Source organism: Polypterus senegalus, chromosome 1 (genome assembly GCF_016835505.1).
Source record: "Polypterus senegalus isolate Bchr_013 chromosome 1, ASM1683550v1, whole genome shotgun sequence".
Lineage (NCBI taxonomy): Eukaryota > Metazoa > Chordata > Cladistia > Polypteriformes > Polypteridae > Polypterus > Polypterus senegalus.
In genome coordinates this window covers 23,432,586-23,454,363 of record NC_053154.1, presented here as the reverse complement: position 1 = coordinate 23,454,363, position 21,778 = coordinate 23,432,586, and the positions used below count along the sequence as shown (strand labels likewise).

General features: G+C 36.7%; 1 protein-coding gene across 3 annotated transcripts in view; it reads right to left on the bottom strand.

Moving 5' to 3' along the window:
• LOC120523421 (potassium voltage-gated channel subfamily KQT member 1-like) overlaps positions 1–21,778 on the bottom strand; it is a 754,760-nt gene that overhangs the window by 587,598 nt on the left and 145,384 nt on the right. For all 3 annotated transcript variants that reach the window (XM_039744727.1, XM_039744719.1, XM_039744736.1), the window contains one exon: positions 17,356–17,446. In XM_039744727.1, the coding sequence (XP_039600661.1) occupies positions 17,356–17,446 (91 nt within the window). The remainder of the gene's footprint in view (positions 1–17,355; positions 17,447–21,778) is intronic.

Below are 21,778 nucleotides of genomic sequence, written 5' to 3'. Positions count from 1 at the left end.
GCACATTATTATAATCCTAAAACACTAAAACTTTAAGCACATCATCATATCAGAAAAGTTTCTGGTTTACTGAATATGACTTTTGTTCTCTTTTTACATAAAGTCACCATAAAAAATGTTTAAAAATAATATACAATAAATATTTAAATATAATATTGGCAATATTTGTTTGAAAAATTCTTTGAAATTATTAACTGTTAGAGATCTAACATATCTACCTGGCAATTCCCTGTCTTTTATCACTCTCTTGCTCTTAAACACATTTACACCATATTTGCTTATATCATGTAAGTACTCACTTTGGATTTGTAAATCATGAATTTTAACTATTGACCACAGAAATGCTGCAAAAAAGTATAATCTGGACCGACTGTTTTTTGTTTATCTTGTGTTAAAATGTTCTAAACATAAAGTTAAATACTGTACTACATTTTGTATTCTTCGCCCATTTTTAGAAAATATATAACATGAATTCAAAACAGAACATTAGCATAACATAAGATTCTCAAACCCGATTAAACCAATTCAGGGATGTAAAGGGGCTGAAGACCATCCCAATATCACTAGCAGCAAGGCAGGCAACAACAACTATGGACAGGGTGCCTCTGTGTCACCAGACCCACTCAACCACACAGATTCAATGTGGAAGCTTAGATGTTTTCACATTTTGTTGTTATACAACATTGAATCATATGGATTTAATTTGGCTTTTTTGACATAAGACTCTATGTCAAAAATGAAAACAGATCTCTGCAAGATTACCTGAAATAGTTAGTAATATAAAACAAAAAAATAATTGATCATGAGTCAGAGTCCAGACCTCAATATAATGGAAAATTTGTGGCTGCACTTAAAAAGGCTGCTCACTCCCGATCCCCATGCAACCTGACAGAGCTTGAGGCGTTTTTATAAAGAATGGAGAAAAATGGCAGTGTAGAAATGTGCAAAGCTTATAGAGAGTGACCTGAGTACATAGACTCAAGGCTGCCATTATTGACAAAGGTGCGTCTGCTAAATACTGACTTGAAGAGGAGGAATACTAACAATTACTTAGTATTTTACATTTGTATTTAATTTAGACCGCCTTGCAGAAAGCTGTTTTCACTTTGACATTTAAGAGTCTCTCTTTTGATCAATCTCAAAAACGTCCATTTAAATCCACTGCGATTTTATAAAATCATTGTTACATCAATGACACATCAACGACAGGTTGGACTGATCTCATAACACAGAAGGAACTATATAAGTAAAGGCAGAGCAGGATCTTCCTCCTTAGGAGACTGCATTTTTTTGTTTTTTAACGTGGGAAGTAATATCCTTCACATCTTCTATAACTCTGTGATGGCCAGTCTGTGGTTTGCTGGGTTGGTAGCATCACTTCAAGAGAGGCCCACCAAATTAAAAAGCTCATTTAAAGGGCAAGCTCAGTTATGGGACACACTCAGGACCTCCTGTAGGTTGTAAAGGAGGAGATAACTAAAACAGAGCTGAGTTCCACTATAAACAATTCTGCACGTCCTAACTCTGACACACTAACAGTGAGGACTTTCAGCCAACAAGTGCATCAAGAAACGCTACGGGGACTCCTTTATACCAACAGCAGTATACCAAATATAGTGCCTCACTGTTACTGAGACTGCAAGTCTGAAATTTTCTTTTCTTTCTAATTTTTTTTTTCCTTTTTAGTCTTTCTGAATAGAATAATAAAATCTGAAAACTTTGTGGGATGGTTGAATGCTTTTTAGACGCACTGAACGTCTAAGAAAACAAGAGGAAACAAAATTATGGGAAGCCACTGCCAATTCCAATAAAACAAAAGCAGGAGCTAACCCTAGATAGGTTAACCGTAATATGCTACTTGGCACACTGATGGGCAAATTTAGAGCCAGCAGATATGTCCACATATGTCTTTGCATTGTGATGGGAACTGGCTAACAAACAGTCTTCATTTAGCCAAATAAAAATGGGTAGACTCCAACTCTGGATAGGATACAAGTCCAATGGAGGGCATGATTACTTAGGCAAAGTCAATTTATTTATTTATTAACCTGATTGAGCATATCTTTGGACTGTGGGAGGACTCCTCCAAGCAAAATCCAGATGCAAAGCAGGAGCCAAGCCTTAAAAGAATGCCAGTTCAACAGCAAGCAGACTAACTCACAAACAGACACTTTACATTTTCCAAGTTACCTCACCTATACATCTTTGTATTGTGGAAGGAATCTAGAACCTTTGAAGACACCTCATAGAATGAAGAATAAGATAAGATAAGAATGTACAAACAGCATACAAAATGACCCAGCTGATAACTGAACACAGTTCTCTGGAGCTGCAAGAATCACCAAAAGCTGTGTCACTTGACTGTCTGAAAAGCTTTACAAAATTTTCAACAATGAGTAAATCTCTATTTTGAGTAGTTAATACCCTGAAAATGTCATCTTCTGCTATATTTTAAACATAGAATATTTATTATTATTACTATTAGTAGTACTAGTAGTACTGTAGTAATAATATTTGACGCTTGGCAGATGCCCTTACACAAGGCAACTTGTAACGTGAAAATACACTGCAGTTTGTCACAACTGGCAGGCAGGCAGATCACCTCACTAAGTGCCACACAATGAGACACAGGCTGAACCCATATCTCTCTGATTCTATAGTTAAGCTCAGTTTCCATTGTGCCATACAGTCAGCCTCTTTAAAATTAACATGATTGACTCGCGCTCAATCCAGGGCTGTTTCCAGCCTTGTACCTGATACTGCTGAGAGAGACTCTTGACTCCCTGCAACACTGAACTAGATTAAACCAGTTTGATTGTTACATAAAATGATATTTTGCACTTTGTCTTTAACATCACTGAATGGCCAGAGGCAGGGAGTATTAAATTTCAAGTACAGACTGAAACTGTACATTTCGTTTTGACAAGCCCACCGACCCCCAGCTTGGTTGCCTCATCGAATCAGCTTAATCGTATTTACTGTACATGGATCAGTCATGTGGAAATAGCCTGCGTCCCGCTGGGTGACAACACTGAGCAATGACTGCTAATCTGAAAACCGGGTATTCAGTTGCACGCCTGCCTTTGGCCGCTCAATCCCATTTCCACACTGCCACCGGCCACTTGAAGCCTGTGACAGCTGGCAAACCCAAACATGTCACTGGTGGTTCGTCACAGGGAATCAATGGCAAGGGAACGAGGGGGACAAAACAATGCCACCCCACCCCCGCCACCGCAGGTTAAGCAGCTCTGTTTACAAGGCTTGACAAAGAGCCAGGAAGTCCCGTTTTAGCTTTCAAAATGTTGGGGGAGGAGGACTGAGATTTGAACCAAGTAAAGTAAGGATGTTTGACCCTTCAGGGTTTTGGAAGCTTTGCACATTTCTGGCCAATAGTTCAGTATGATTACAATTTTAATATATTGATTCATGTACTTTTTTAAAACCTACTACACTTAAAAATAGAATTATGGGGGTCAGATATGACTGTCATCAAGCCGGTGCATCATCTAAAGATGTTGCCTAACAGCTACAGAGACTAGAATTCAATTCAAAACTTGAGCACTCTCGGTATAGAATGTTTGTCATTTCTGTGTGGGTTCACTCCACAATACCTGACTGGTGAATGTTTGTTTGATGGGTGACTACATGCCTGGGTCAAGACTGGTGTCCTGTTCAGGTTTGCACCTGGGTTGAATGTGAAGCTTTTGAGCTAAGCTCTAGTGCCTGGAAAAAAAACCTTTTATTATTGTTAAAATTACCATGTACAATTAGTGGTGGCATGGTGGCACAGTGCTTAGTACTGCTGACCTGAGATGAAACACCAAACTGCCTGTATATCACCCCGTGTCTTCATAAACCTTCCTGCCATATTTCCAAAAAGATTCAGGTTAGGTAATTAGCAGCTCTAAGCTGGAACAGTGTGAGTTAGGCAGTGTACAAGAGTGGGCCCTACAACAGATTGTAAGAATTGTCAGAACTCACTATCTGAATGACACCTCTCAGCCCTGATCAGTATCTTCCACTATATTTAGAAGTGTGCAGTCGGACGCTGTTCATTTTTCAACAGCAGCAGTTAATGCTTTAGACTTTATTCATTCATAGATATGGATCCAGCTTTACATTTGCAGATTGTAGTCTGAAGTGGATTTTAATGTTTACTCATTTTTGTCAGAAGCATGTTTTGGTCTTAACAGATGTGCCGAAAACATTTCACTTCTGTGATACCTAAAGTTGCTACCACTATATTTACAAATATCAACATTTTTTCTCGTCTTAACTTTCTGGGAGAGTTTTAAATTGAAGGCAACCATCATAAACTTTGTCTTGCTGAGTCATTGTTAACAGACTAGTCTAGACAGCAATGAGTAACACATATGCTACGTGCAAAAAAGTAAAAATAATACATGACACTTTTGACATTTATCACCTGAACTAATGCTTCGGCAGCCCTGGTTATTACATTATTATTGATAGATAGATAGTTATGTTGTTAAACCAAATACATTATGCAAGAAACTATATAAACTTATTTTTTATATAGGGCACTCTATATAATAATACCTGAATAAGTTATTGATGCTGTGTTACAGTCCCCGAGTCTATTCATCCATCCTAAAAATATTAGGACAGACTGGCAGGTTTAATAATAATAATAATACATTTTATTTCTATAGCACCTTTCCCTTGCTCAATGCACTTAATTAAATTGTGTCTGTGTGCATGAGGACACTGAGATGGACTGACAACCCATCCAGTGTTAGTTCTGAAAAGGGTCGCAGAGATCTGCTGGAGACTATCCCAGGTAGCATAGGGAGTAAGGAAGGTACAAACCCTAGACAAAGCACCACACCATCACAGAGCGAACACACACACACACCCTAACCACACACTAGGGCTAATTTAGGATCGCCAATCCACTTAACCTGTATGCCTTTGGAATATAGGAGAGAACTGAAGCACCTGGAGCAAACCCATACAGACATGGGGAGAACATGCAAACTCCAAGCAGGGAGGACCCAGGACATGAACCCCGGTCTCCTTATTGTGAGGCAGCAGTGTTTGTGTGGTATCAAATTTTCAGTAATAACTAAAAAAAGACAAGAAATATTATGAAACAATCATCTAAATGACATAAATTGGTAGTCCCATACAATAGAGAACAACAAAAACTCAAAACAGAACTGAATTAACAGTTATGATAAGGATGTGAGTCTGGGATCCACATTGCTGACAAAGTTTTCCTTCTATAGTTAGAAGGGCATAACATTCCACCAAGTGGTAAAAGATTTGAATGAGAGGACTCAGTTCCTCCATATAAACTTGCTGTCTACGAAATGGCACTGCCCAAAACTGTGATAGAAAAATAAACAAAACTAGGGAGCCTCCACCATGAAATATAAAGAAAAAGAGCTGGGAGTGCAGCACCCAGATTTCTGGAGTCAGAAATCAACCATTATGCACCTAGCAGCAGGTCTGTGTGTAAAGCACAAAATGAATCCCATCTGCTATACACTTGTGGGACCAGGCTGACAGTGTTTTGTGTGGATTTAAAACTGTTTAATCTGAGCATTTCATCATTTAAAGAGGTGAACAGCCTACACTTATTTAATCCCATATCCGCCTTAGTTGAAATGGCAACTCTAACCTCAGCTGTAAGAATGAGTGTTTCCTGAGATGGCCTGGCACCCACCTAGGATGGATTCCTGACTTGCATCTAATTTTGCCAGGCATTAATTCTCTGCAATTTAAACGGGAGTGCTGGAAACTGTATGGTATACAAATGTCACAATCATACTCTAGATGGCAGCACTACCGGCACTGTATTTGGAGCCAATGGTAAAGATCTAGGGGTATTGCACAAAACATGCTTAGTGAGTAAGCCTCGCTTAAATCCAAATGCCAGGTTTATGTGAACCAGTTTTGATTTCACCAAAGAAGATTAGGGCAAGTCTCACTTGGTAAGAGAGACAAATAAGTGTCATGATTTAGCCTGGTCCATATCAGTCTAAAGATGGGACTTAGCAGAGTGCTATGGATTAAGAGTTTATTAAATTCACGATGGATGAGAAGCAGTTGCTAAAATTGTTGCTAAAATAAAATTTTGCTAAATTCTCATTTAAATTAATCTTACATGTTCATTACATAACAGTATAGCATTAAAATCTAAACTATTCATTGCAAATAAATGACATTTAAATTATGTCATTCATTACCACCTTTTTTTGTCAGTGACAGGATTTTGTAGTATATTTAATGTTGCTGCATTCCAAGTTACACTATGTTTTAAATTATTCTGATATTCATTGTAATGTGGTGAAACATTAAACGCTACACTGTTTATTGAAATATGATAAGCATTAACAATATCAATTAAATTATAATGCCATTCTTCCTCATTGCTCATTTTTTTGTCACTGAGAAGCTCATAGCGATTAAAAACTGGGATGACGTTTACAACGGTCTGCTTTAATGATAAAATAAACTACGAGGTTAAAGTGGACATTTCGAGATTAAAGCCGGTTTAAAATATATTAAAGGTTCAAATATAATGCTATACATTATTTTGCTGTTGTTAGGTTGCAAAAATAAAAAAAATAAAAATGACGACACAAAAGATGGTATGTGAGACTTTTAAAATGTATCGTGTCATTACTTTCGGGAACTATCTACATGTGACAGAAAGCCTCTATGCCGATCCTACGGGATGAATGCTTCGATGTGGTAAAGCAAAATGCCAACATACAGATGCATTTGTGGTGCTTTTATATTCAAGCGTCGCATAGTCCCGATCGTAATGACACGATACATTTTAAAAGTCTCACATACCATCATTTGTGCCATCTATTTTTTTTTTGCAACTTCACATCGGCAACATAATGTATAGCGCTGTATTTGAGCCACTGAGAAAAAAATAAAAGACACGGTGAAAACATGTATTTTGTGATTAAAGTGGAAATTTCGGCTTTAATCTCGAAATGTCCACTTTAACCTCGTAGTTTACTTTATTATTAAAGCAGACCATTGTAAACGTCATCCCAGTTTTTAATCGCTACAAGCTTCTTGGACCTGACAGCAGGTAAAGTAAGAAAAATAAAAAATAGACGGCACAAAAGATGGTATGTGAGACTTTTAAAATGTATCGTGTCATTACGATCGGGAATATGCGACGCTTGAATATAAAAGCACCACAAATGCATCTGTATGTTGGCATTTTGCTTTACCATTTTAAACTATTCATCAAACAGCAAAGCGCACACATCGATCCCCGAAGGATCTCCATAGAGGCTTGCTGTCACATGTAGATAGTAAACAGAGACTCTGACGTCACGTTCTGACTTTTATCACACTGTGCCCCCCGACTTTTTGCTGGTACTGCAACTCGCGCACGCGTCGCGTTAATTTCTGAGGACCTGCTCAGAGGACGCGTGAAATGAACGCTGGGAAATATAAATCGGCCCTTAGGTAACAGGTATTCCAAAATACAAGATGGAGCGAGATTATTACTCGAGAGATGCGCTTAGATTTTCTTTTCCTAGTTAAGATTCTGTCAACTGCATTCTGCACTTGTTGCAACCGATTGATGTCTTTCTTGGGTAGTCCTGAAAGGCCAGTGTTACAGTAATCTAGTCGACTAAAAACAAAAGCGTGACCTAATTTTTCAGCATCTTGCAAAGTTATAAGGAATCTAAATTTTGCTATACTTATGTGAAAAAATGTTGTCCTGGTAATATGATTAATTTGTGATTTAAAATTTAGGTCAGAGTCAATAATTACCCCTAAATTCTTTACTTCCATCTTAACTTTTAAGGTTAATGGATCAGGTTTATTACTAATACTCTCATTATATCCATTTTTGCCAACAATTAAGATTTCTGTTTTCTCCTTATGTAGTTCAAGAAAATTACTATTCATCCACTCAGAAACACAAGTAAGACATTGGGCCTTGAACCAAGAGAGTCAGCGTCATCAGGCGCATTGATAAATACAGAGGAGTGTCATCAGCATAGCTGTGGTAGTTCACGTTATGCCGTGAGATAATCTGACCTAATGGAAGCATGCAGATCAAAAAGTCAAGGTTAAAGTAGAATTGATCATCCATGCAATTCTGAGCATGCTTACTATGATTTTTAGGTCACTGGGGGACACCATCTAAATTGTGGTAGCACCAGGAATAGTTCTGGTAGTGATATCCTCTGTTATATAGTCAAATGCATATAAGGCAACGCCCAGTGGAAATTAAAAGACAGTGCACTCCACAAGGAAACCTGGAATGACATATTCACAGATAGGGATGTCGGAAACCTTCTACCACTGAAATTCAGTTCAGGATCATGACAGCAGTTGACTTCCAGGAATCTCTCTGAAAGTGATGACCTCTATGATATGGTTAATTGCATGCAAGATGTAAACCTAGCAGAAATTAAGTAGCAGTGCATCTAAGACAGAAGGAAGATCTTTTTCTAAATAGGGATGTGCAAAGGCTTCTTCGAAAAAACTTCATTTGGTTCTGGGTCATTAAAGCTCTTATGTCTCACACTAGGAAAGGAAAACAGAATGAATGGAGTGACAGGGGTCTCTTTATAAAACACTACATGGATTTGAGCGTGAAAATATGCGTATTCCAAAAAAAAAAAATTAGAAAATGCATATACGAAAAAAAAAACCCAAAACCTTCATTTATAAAGTCTGTCACATGCACATTTGTACGCAATTTAGCTTTTAGAAGTCACACTCATATTGTAAATGTGTGTAGATTAATGCACCATGAACATCCCCCACTTGCCATCCTGAAACAACCATAACAGGACTATACTAAATAACCTTGTACATATGTAATCAAAATGCTTCAGACCTTCAATGGCTGGTCAAGCAGCCTTCCACCTGACACATCGAAACACTGCCTCTTGCATTTGAGGATTCCTATCATGCGGAATGGCATGGCTTTGAAGCACAGGGTTGAGGAAAGGCTTTAAGGAAACAGGATCTGAGTGGATAGCCATTACCACTTGGCACATGTACTGACATGACTGCTGTTACAATTAATAGTGTAGGCAATATGAAAGCCTGAGGGTTCAGCCAGTTGCCTTACCAACAAGCCAGCCATCATGTAGAGCACCATGAGCAAGTTATCAGCCATCTCTATTTTGCCTCAAAATAAATGAATCATGGGTTTACTGAGGCCACAGAGCAACAACGTATGTTAGTCTCCTCTTGGCATCGCAGATGACTTGTGTATAAATAGAATGTTAAAACCATGGAGTGTTGTGAAATTCTAATGTTTAAGAAAAGCAGCATCATTCTTCTTAGGTGCACTTAATCCTGTCAACAGCCCAGATTATTTTAGGAAAAATGAATGGCTCTAGGGAACATAAGCCAGTTATCAGCATGTCCTAAACCTCCTTCCCTTTGTATAATACTATTTTCATAATTTCCATGTAGTGCCAAATAAAATATTGTATCAAACCTATGAATTGGCTATAGGGCATGACATTTACAGCTTTTTGTATGCTGGGAGTGAATCATACCTGCTTTTTTCCAGTACTATAGTTTAGAATCTTGAGACATGACAGCAGGTAGCCATTACAAACTGATAAAAAGACAAGCATGCCCTGAATTAAAAATACGCAGCATTTGCTCTCTTAAAATGGAACATAAATAAGTCTGTAAATCATATTCATCACTTTTGAACTTCAATATATTTTTGACATCAACACGTATTATAACAATGGCTTATGAATTATTTACAAAATTACTTAGCTGGTTTGGCGGTATTTCCCAACTTTACCAAGGGTGTCATCATTTCTCACTTTCTCCAAAATGTAGCGCACACATGGATCAGAGTTGCCGTAAATATATGCAACTTCTCCCTTTAAATTTTCTTTTAGCAATTTCGACTTTTGTGTGGAAAGCTATGTACGCACATTTTGGGCATCTCTTTGTCCGTACAAAAATTTTAGAAATCTGAACACAGGAGAGGAAACATTAAGCTAGCCAGAAATCATAACCAATACTCAAGCTTAACTTTCATCTAATCAAAAATCATAAGGCAAGAATCAATGTCAGAAACAGAAGTCAAACGTCAGGAACTGGGAAATCAAAATAGCATCATTATAGAGACGCACAAAGAGTTTCTGTTTAGTTATGCGCATACTCTGGTGTAGATGCATCTAAGGCACCGAGCTTAAACTGTAATGCTCCACCAATATTAATAGTAAGCGTCAGCACATCTTGACTACGGGGCAGAAAAAGGTGGATACCCAAAAGAAACAATATGTCAATGAAAATGATACAAAATAATATTCAATAACTGAACACATCATTCAGATTACAAATAAATGACAGAATATGAAATTATGCCACAAAAAGAAAACCATAATGGAACTTCAAAATTGAGAATTAATTAGGAAACTGTCCTAGCATCACTAGGTACCAAAACCACCTCCATTATATAGTCAACTACAAACAAGCAGGCACATAGTAATAATTAAAAGGAAGCAGTCAATGCTGTTTAGGTTCATGGGCACTGGAATTATCCTAGCAGCAAAGAGTTCAACACAGGAACCAGTGTAAAATGGGGTGTTAGTTAATTACAAGGGAATCAAGCTGCACTTCGCTTTTTACAACTTCAGAAAAAAAGCAAACTTTCAGATAGAAACTGGTTTAACAAATGTTGGATCCGTTGAAACTTTGCACAAGTCTCATATCTCTCACTAGCAAAAACCTTTAAATTAATCGCCAATAAAAGCAGTTCACTTCCCGAAAGAGTTTTGCATCTTACAGATCATTCAAAGAGTTTGGGGCACTGCCCCCCCGTGGCTTGATAGCACTGATGGACACTCCTATGTATTATTTTAATTTTCAGGAATAGATAACTCATAAAGTGTAAAGACGTTCATCATGCTTGCTCTGTCCCTTTAAAAGATCCCAATATTGTTCCTTCAAATTGAACAATAAAGTGTGTTGAAAAAAAACTGTTGTGTGTCATTTGTGCAATTCTGAATTCAACAAGCAACAATATGCACACATACTCCTCATCACCTTATTAATTAGGAACTAAACACATATGGCCACAGCCTGCACGAACTGATGCCCAGGCCAGGGTCGGTTCCTATTTTGCACCTGATGCTGCTGTGTAAGGCTTCACTAAACTAAATGGGTTGGTAAAAATGACTTTTTTGTGAGATGTAGGAGAAACATAGGAGAATAAAAAAGTGGACAGTAGGAGAACATGATAGTGACTAGTCCATGATGTTGAAGTGTGAGGTAGCAGCACAAACCACAGTGTCATGCATTCAATGAACTTTTACTTTATCAGAATTTGAGATGAAAGTGCAATGCTTTGATTCAAAGTTACTTTCAATGTAACCAAATTCAGGTAACATTCATTTTAAAGACTGGGGGTGATGTGACTTGCTCAGGGATAGTGGTAGGGAGTGAACCAGTGAAATAAAAGCTAGTACATTATTATCCACTAGTCCACACTGACTGGTGAAGCACCTGGCACTCATCTCCAATTCCATCCTTACTGCCTTTCAGCTCCCGGGCCACACACATTGACCTTCCTGGTGGCCATGGCTACACTTGGTCCTTGTTATCTCAGCTGCATTATGACACTGAAATAATCAGAGGCTCAGCTGGAGGAGAGGTCAGCTGTAAGAACAAGCTTCGAACAAAAGGCATCTGCCCCGGGATTGAGTCTTTAATGAAGAAGTCAGTTCCTTGCATTTGGGCCAGACACCTGCCACCTCACATGCTTCACCACGGTGCATCCTGGACACCCACAGCAGGATAAGGGGGGGCCCTCAGTTGCCTCATCAGATTATCCAGCATCTAAAGGAGCATGTCAGCAATCCTGACTCAATACTCAAGGATTTACTGCACAGAAGCAGTTAATTCCTGTTCACACTGTTCGTTAATCAGCATTTTCTTTTCCTATTCTTAAAATAAAAGATTGATTTCCTGATCTTATCTTTTGTTTCGGGATTATGGAATTATGATTTGGCAGTCACTGGAGCTGCTTTCATTGTTCAAGCCACCAATTTTATCAATCAGCCAACAGTCAGAGTATGGCTAGTCTGTTTCCATATGCTTGAGAATGAATTTAATTAACACAAGTCTGCAGACAACCTACAGATTGTGTACTAAAGCTGTAAACATGTTAAAAAAATTATAGTACCTTACATCATGAGCAACAATCTAATGATATTAAATGGTAAAAGGTTGGGGGACATGTACAGACAGGAAAGATCTATAAATTATAAAATGAGACCAGGTATGTGGGCCTGCTAAGCCACAAGACAACACTTGACAGTTCAGTCCAAGTGACATGGGATAGCTCCCTTACCCTCATCATGGGGGGAAAAAAACTGCACCGTACTCAGTTAAGAGTGCTATATAAAAACAAAGTGAATGGAACTGAATTGGTTAAAGAGGTAGCCCACAGATGTAGCCTACATATAAAAACACACACACACTGGGTTTTCCTTCCACATCCCAAAAATATGAATGTTAATTTAAACTTCCTAATCTAAACTATACCTGTGTGAGTGAGAGACACAATGTTCAGGGCTATTTCTAAGGTTAAGTGTACTTTTTATCAGGAGGATATTGCACTATTAACACTGGGTAGCACAACAAATGAGCCAGCAAAACTGAATACATCCTGAGCTCATTTTAATAACTTTGTAAACACTGCCACCTAGAGGTAAAGAGTGGAAGGATGACTATTGAATAAGGAGCTGTACAAGATAAATAAGTACACCAAGTACAGAGAAGTAACATTTTCACAATGACAAATGGTCATTAATTTGACAATTTTACAAACCTTATCATATTACAGTTATAAAGGAAATAAATAATAGAATTGAAAGCTAGAAGCAAAAAGCATAATAAATTCAGAAAAGACCAAAGTAATGACAATAAGGGGCAAACAAGATGAGAAATGGCAATGCAGACACGGACAAATGGAGAACAACTAAAAAATAAGTAATAAGTAAAGATGGAAGGATAGATGAAGAAATCAGAAACAAAAGAAACAAGGCAAAGAATATTATCAAATTAATAACACCCTAATAGGGAATAAATAATGAAGTATATCTGTGAAGATGAATCTACATAAAACTGCATATGTACCAGCGATATTACATGCTGCAGAATCCTTGGCAATATTGAACCAAAAAATAAAAGCAGTTGAAAAAAAGTATTTAAGATGAGCGATATTTAAAACAAAAAGAGACACGATAAGAAATAAAAGAATCCATGAAAAGATGAAAATGCAACCATTCGTGCAAAACAACAAAATGAAACAGCTGCAGTGGTATGGACAGATAATAAAGACGAGTGATTCAAGGTATCCCAAACAGAGTCTGAATTTAAGGGTGAAGGAAAAAAAAATGTGGGGAAGCGTATGGTGCCAATAATAAAAGCATAGTCACAAATCACTTATATCAGTTGTCCTGGACAATACAGCATTTGTTCAAAAAACCACAAAACTAATTGACCATGTCTGCTTGTTTAATATGAGTTGCTACCACGTGACTGGCTTTGGAGGAGCAGGTGATTTGTGTCCACGAGAAGGTGGACCTAATAAAGCGGGCACTCTTGTACCTGTAACATAATTGAAAGCTCTTCTATTTACCGTTCTTGAAATTGTGAAAATTTTTCTATGCAAACTTCCTTGTAATGGTGCATTCTATCAATGGCACTATATATAATAACTGCTTGACTTTATGGGTTTATAGGGTCAGTATTTTTACCTGTACAATGAAATCACTATTTACATGTCAACGTCCAACACATTTTCATTCTCTGGCATTGTGATCAGTGGGAACTGCTATCTAAACCTAAATCTTCAGTTATCATTGGATTTTATAGTTATTACAAAATTCATCAATTCAATATCTCCAATAATTTCTTAGGCAGGGGGTTGTAAAGAGGTGAAATCCCAAGCACAAGGTAAAAAAAAGTGGCACCCTCAACAGATACAACTGGCTGACCTAGAGGTGTTAATTGACCCAAACCATCTTTTGGAGGGGAGAGGACAAAACACACTGAGAGAAGGTGTAACTCCAATACCGACATTGGCCATACAAACAAAATGAACCAAAGTCCCCGAGCTATGAGGCAGCTATGGTAACTATCATGCCACCACTATCTATGTGCCAGTGATAGTAAATACAAAACTTTTATAAAGGGGCCATAATAAACATTAACGTCAGTAGGCAATTTTGAACCTTAGCATCCATACTTAAAGAAGAATGAAGACAGTAAATCGCTGTCATTAACTCTTTAAATTGTTAAGCACACATGAATGGCATTTTCTGCTACATTCACAGTCTATTTACCTTGTTTTCAAAACAGCATATAAAAGTTTTTCTTTTATCTTGTAACAGTGAACTAGAGACATTACAAGGTGTAAGACATGTCAGCATTTAAAAAAAAATATGATATCCTGCCTCTTCTCCTGATTCACCAGTCAAGATTCATGACTTTAGTTTCCTGTTTAGGGTATGTGTGGTGAGCGTTCTGGATGTAGCCATTTAAATAACAAAATTATAGTAAAAAAGCAAAGTCTTGCCCATTTTAAATATATGACTGAAAAGCAACAGATTTTTTCAACAGTTTGCCATTGTGAAACATTGGTTATTATTGGCTTCTGTTATATCATAAAATGTTCTCTCTCCATTCTGCATGAAAACATGAGATTACATTTTTCAAAGTACATGGGGTAAGTAATATATAAAATATATATATTGATAATTTTGATATGACAGGTGCAGTGGCTTCCTCCAAGTCACGATGGGAACAGGTGGCTTTGGGTGCTACAGTTCATAACCTTGGTCACTAGGGATGGGGACACTGCAGAACAGCAAGCAAATTTACAGCACAAACACACTGCTTAAGAAATGTCTGTGGATCTTACAACACTGACGTGAGATGGCTAAAATGCAACAGCCCTAAGTTACAGGACAACTTTAATTTTAAAAAGAAAATTACCATTGTGGACACCTTCTACTTTTAAAATGCATCTAACTTTGGTGTGCTTTACAGGCACACTACAATTGTTTCCATATTTCTACACTACATGCATTGGCAAAGGCGGGGACAGAACCAGCCCAACAAGCTGAAATTATGCCAGGAGACTTTTTATTATTATATTATTTGGTACAAATATATATTGTATATGCATATATTTATAAATATTTTCATGTAACAGATCAAATGTTTTTTTGTGTGAGGCTGCTCAGGTCGCAAAAAAGTTAAGAAACACTAGTCTAGACATATAGACAAATGCATGAGGGGCCTTGTCTAAGTGGAAGTTAGACCGTGATTTTCTTAGCAAAACCGTACCATCTTGTGGCCCACACTGTTATTACACTTTAAGTAGAGTACAGTGCATTAAATCATCCATTCTTGAAGATTATCTATCCATGTAGCCATATGGTCACAGTAGCCTTGATTTTCTAATTATTCAACAAATAATTCCAGAACACATTGTAATATTTTTATATTGCCGGAGCTGGAAAAGTCTGGTGCACCAGTTAAAAAGTCAGATTTAACTAGATATGACTACAAATGAAATTCTTACAGCTGACTAACATTTTAAAAGTGTGTGGAACATAGTGTCCATTGAACCATTTACAATGAAATGAATGTCAGAATTAGGTGGCTTAGCTAGAGACAATTCTACTGTTTCCTTTATTTTCCTTAGCCTGTTATATTGAAAAAGATTTGCAGTTTGGATTCATTGGACAAACTCACATTTATTCCCCTTATCTCTTTACTACACATACTCAGAAATGACGGTTGTTGAAAAAGAGACTCCGGCCAAAAGAGGGAAAATGTTGAGATGAGGAGGGTATGACTTATTTCAGATAAAGAGCAACAAGGAATAACTTCAAGTCTGTATTCTTGAAAACATTAAAAAAGAAATATTAGGGTGCAAGTAGCACAGCAACTGCAATTACATAACATGTAGTGCTAGTGTGAAATAATCTGTATTTACACATGAGTATATACTGTATGTATATCATTAAGAATCGCATAATGACTCAGTCGAGAACATCCACCCAATGAACATGTGGGTTGAAATCCAAAATAGAAAGATAGATGTGAAAGGCACTACATTAGATTGACAGACAAACAGACAGACAGACGTCTTTGCATAAGTATTCAATCTCTGTAATGTGAGAGCTGTAAGGTAATTGTTTCTCACCTGTATAAACTAGCGAGTACACAGTTGCCTTACCATTTAGCCCCCACCAGTGAATTATTCACATAACTGCCACATTTTCTGGATGATACTCCACAGTTAAAGAGTCATCTATCATGCTGTTGATAAAAGTTCTGCTAGCCACTGGGTTTCAGGAATTGCAAATTATGAAAAAAGCCAAGTGGAGCTCATTTACATGTCTTTCAGTCTTGTATGGCCAACAGCAGCATTCACTCTCATGTTTAATGTGCTGACAAACTCATCTAGCAGGACCTACATACAGATTATGACCTGAAAGCATTCAGATGAGCTTAGTATCCAGGTTAAGTGTGAACATTCTTTAGAATATTCATAAGTACTGTATATGCTTATTGGTTCCACAAAAGTTAACTATTTATAATAAAACAGTGCAGAACGGGGAGTATTTCAAATTTGCTCTACCACCACAAGGCTGGGGTGAGAGCTTTTTGCAACCAGTCAGCACTAGGAATCAAGCATGGGTCCATCAACAAATGACAAATAATGGAATAACACTGTATATTTTTTTTTCTTAGAAACAGAAGTTTAAGGTTATCCATTCAGCTACGAAAGTCACTGTAAATGATTTTTGTGAAGGGTCATTTTGATAGACATCATGTGACACAGTCAGATATATATATTTAAACTGTATAACACAGATCTGTATATTCAAACTTTTATAAAGCTGCATGAACATTTATGGAGGGTTTGAACCACATATTGTGGAAATCCTTCATTGTGACAACATACAGCCACACACAAATCTGAAAACACAGGAAGCAAATGCAAAACCTGAGTGAATTGTTCTTCCACACCCTCTCTTAAGACCCAATCTTTTACCCTCATATTGTCACCATTAGTAAAAGTTTGGAAGTGATGACAAGGTTATTGAAAAGGCGGCCATGAGCATGTGATTAAGAGTAGCAGAGGAAGAGGATACATGCTTTTCTGTCTCAATGGTAGAAGGCTTAAAGAACATATACAGCATTATAGGCAAAATGTGGAGCGAAGCAAATGTACAAACGTATGAAGACAAAAATGTTTTACAAAACTTTCTAGGTATGGACGTCTATAAATACTGCATATTATGTCAATAATAACTGGCCCCTATGGAATTGTAAACTTACCATCCAGAAGAGCGTTTCATTTGCAAATGTTGTATACTGTTCAATAGTTGATAAGACACTGAAGATCAGGCAAATAAGCACTATGAGGAACCTGCATGAGAGAAGAGGATGAAATGGTGAGCACTAGTAAAGATCCACTTTTTTTTTTACCCAAGCAAAACTTGGTATGTGACATGATAAACTCCATCAACAAAAAAGGAATATCATTAGTGAAAGAGGACTCTTTTCCAGAAGCACAGGAAAGCTTCAGGGGTTGCAGATTTTCACTCCAGTCAGTCACTTAATTTGAGGTTACCTGGGGTTGTTTATTAATATTCAGATTTAAACAAGTTTAAGCAACATATTGTTTACCTAGTCAGAAGGGCTCAGGTTTGAAGACCACAGTAGTTATTGTTCTTTAATTCATTAAAAAACGATCATTTAATCAATATTCAGTATGTCAGCAGGTTACCAGGTCAAGAATAAAAAAAATAAATAACTTTTTTTATATATGCACTAGTACCTTTCCACAGTGTCGATCCAGCTCAAGGTATACAAAGCAATACAGGACAAGTGGAATTAAAGTAGGGGTGCACCAGAAGGCCATTTATTTTATTCAAATAAAATATTTTTCCCTCAAACAGTGTGATTTATCAAAACCACTTTATTACCAACAGTAGCCTATGTAGTATAAGGTACCTGTTACATCTGAACAAAAGATGCATTTTTGTTTTATTCAAACAAACTGCAAATTTACATTTAAATTTCACTGTGAACAGCAGACTATGAATAATAAACAACAAGTTAATTAAACTTATTAGTTGCAATTAATTATAAAATTGAATCATAAAAAAGTACACCACCACATCTTATCAAACCAAAGGCAAACTAACCTGGATGGGGCAGCTAATAAAAGAAGAGCATCAGCAGAAAAAAAACATTGGGGTGATTGTCTGTCAATACCTTTCTTATATTTGACACTTTAATAACTAAATTTTATTGCAAGGCCATCAACAGCATCTTAAGTTTTCTGGCTTTCCTGTATTGTTTGGATTGAAACCACAGTTAAAACAGAAAAAATAATACTTAGCTACAAAATAATATTCATCTTCAATGTCACTCATTTTAATTGTTTTTACCTGAAGTCATTAAAGGCATAGAATCTATTTCCCCAAAGCATTTGTGGCAAAAATACTGTCACTGTAACTAATGGTAGAAAGTGTCTAAACAAAATTTTGGGTCCATGGCCAGGAAACTCTAGACCTTAATCCCATTGAGAACTTGTGGTCAATCCTCAAGAGGCGGGTAGACAAACAAAAACCCACAAATTCTCACAAACTCCAAGCCTTGATTATATAAGAATGGGCTGCCAACAGTCAGAATTTGGCCCAGAAGTTAATTGACAGCATGCCGGGGCAAATTGAAAAGGTCTTGAAAAAGAAGGGTGAACACTGCAGATATTAACTCTTTGCAGAAACTTAATGTAATTGTCAATAAAACCTTTTAAAATGTACAGTATGACATGCTTGTAATTATACTACAGTATACCATGGAAACATCTGACAAAAAGATCTAAAAACACTGAAGCTGCAAAGTTTGTGAAAACCAAAACTTGTTTCGGGACCATAAAAATACTTCATTGTAATGAAAATTTTGCTGTAAAGATATTCATTGTAATGGAATTTTACCTGTACTTGACTAATTATGAAATGGATGATTCTGATCACAACAATTTTTTATCATTATTTAACTTAGTTGGAATCACAATTAGTTTTACTGAATCAATCCTCAATCTTGACATTATCTTTGACACTATCATGTTATTTGAAGCACACATTATAAAATTGTCCAGCTTAAAAATGTTGGAAAACTAAGGTAGTTTTCTAAACATGCAGGATACTGTGAAATTAATTCATACATTTATTATTACCGGTAGTAGAATTGACTACTGCAATGCGGTGTTCAGTGACTGTTCAAATTGTTCTTTACTCAGCTTTTAGTTAATTCAAAATGCTGCTGCAAGAATTATAACATTAACAAGAAAATACATACACATAACTCCAGTTCTTAAATCCTTACACTGGCTCTCGGTTAAATTTAGGGCAGATTTCAAAATCTTACTTTTAACATATAAAAGCCTTAAATGGTAAAGGTCATGCTTACTTATCTGAACTTATCATTACTTACAAATCAGAGCAAGCATCAAGGTCTCAAGATGTCAGCCTACTGTTGTTTTATTGTTTCTTGGAATCACAATAGGCGGTTGAGCTTTTAGTTACAAAGCCCCATTGCAGTGGAATGGTCTGCCTTCTACTATAACAGGTGCACCTTCAGTCTCAGCTCAAGACTCAATACTTCTGTTTAGCATATCCAGACTAGAGCTGCTGATTAGTTGTGCACACTGCATTTCTGTTGTTAGTCATTAGTACTAAAATATAAGTAATATAGCATTTATAATCTGTTACTAACGCTAGCCTATTCTGTTTCTCTTCTCTTTATCCTCATGTGGCACTTGGTGCCACTGCTCTACTGCCAAGTTGTTTACCTGCTGAGGAAAAGTCATTTCTGATGAAGGAGCACTGGAATCATCAGGGAGAAGGAACCTTTCATTAGATTGGCCAGCCCAGCACTGACTCAGCTGTAGAATGGTCAGTAGTGGGGAGGCTGCTTGTTGGTCAAGGTCTCCAGGACTCAGAATAAATTTGAATCTTCATATGTCATAGTTCTGTATTTAGTGAGCAATGTAATCTATTTTTGCATTTTGCTTTGTAGTTTCTACTATTACTATTGTAATATTGTACAGTACTATTGTATTGTATTCCTGAGGTGGCAATGATAGATTGACCATCTAGTTCTGTGATGATTATTTGTGTTCTGTTTTGTGTGTTGTATTTTCCCCATTTTTAGACTCCTGCGCACGCTCAACCTACCTAGAAAGGCGTCTCTCTCTGAATTGCTTTTCCCAAGATTTCTTCCACTTATTTTCCCTACAAGGATATTTTTTGTAGAATGTTTTATTGTCTTACAAAGTAGTAAAGACAGGGAGCTGTTAAAAAACAGGGCCTGTTAAAGGCCATTGTGCCATTCCTTGTTCGATGTTGGGATGTACAAGAAATAAACTGTTATAATACTTTACAAAACAGCCTCAGAACTGCCTAATCCTGTATGCTGTCCGAGGCCCTCTGTAATAATTCAATGGATTCTACATTATCTTCCCTTTAGTATTGATGTTTAACTTTTTACTAAAGAAGACTATTTATAACAAATAAATGTAGCTTTCTGATAATTATTACAGTATTTAAGCAGGAAAAATTAAATAAAATTAATTTACTTTTCAGGAGCTATTTAAATGGAATGAACTTCCATAAAGCTAAACTATTTAGTTTGACCTGAATTCCATGCCAAGTATCATCTTATTAAGAAAATGATTGCAATGGTCCTCCAGTACATGAAGTGAGCACCCTGTTCAACTATCTTCACTATCACCTGCTGTATCTGGGTGATCGACATCATTTGGAAACCTTTTAATTATTGGCAGAATTATGTTAGAAAAATTTTTTTTAAATGTGTGTGCATGGTAATGAAAGTCCAAATTTTTAGCCATTGCTGATTAGAGTTTGCTCATTCTCTCCGTGTCTGTATCAGTTTCCTTATGGGTATTTCAGTTTTCCTCCCACATCATTAAAAGGTGTATGTATTAGTTTAACTGGTGACACTAAATTTGACCCAATGCAAATTATTGTGGTTTTGTATTTGTTCCCAGCAACGGACAGACACCTTTCTCCAGGGTTGGTTCCTACCTTTTGCCTAAGAGTTCTCAGACTGGAACCTCATGGTCAAGACCCCAAATTAGAAACACATTTTGGAATGTATGCATAATTAAAAAGTAAAAAAAAAAAAGGCTTCTTAACACTTTTTTTGAAAAATATATAGCAATATGAAAAAATGAGGTCACCCTGGGTCAAATTGCATGTTTTTGCTGAATCACTGAGTAAAAGGAAGTAAATATGTCCTTTGCGTGAGCACAAGCTTAAACATAGTAATTTTCTGCACAGTTTGCATACAAACTATTTATTTTTATTTATTTTCATTTAGCTGTAAAGTGTCACACTTATTCACAGACTTTAATGTTATGATCTTCTTACATTATTTTTTATTTATTATTTTTTACCATTTCAACATTGCAGGATGTGGACAGTATTGTTCTTCCATTTTTGAATTTTTGGAGGATAGGATGCATTTTTAGGTGCCATATGACATCACATGCTTAGAACTGCCATCTTATTTGAGAACAAGACACATTCTCAGTGCTGACTTTTTTTCCTTAGACAGAGAAGGTTATTTTTCTACTAAGAATTTTAACTTTTTGCTTTTTTGACTGGTGTCAATCCTATATTTAAGCCAATCTGCCTCTTTTGATTTATCTGCCTATGTTTTTATCCAT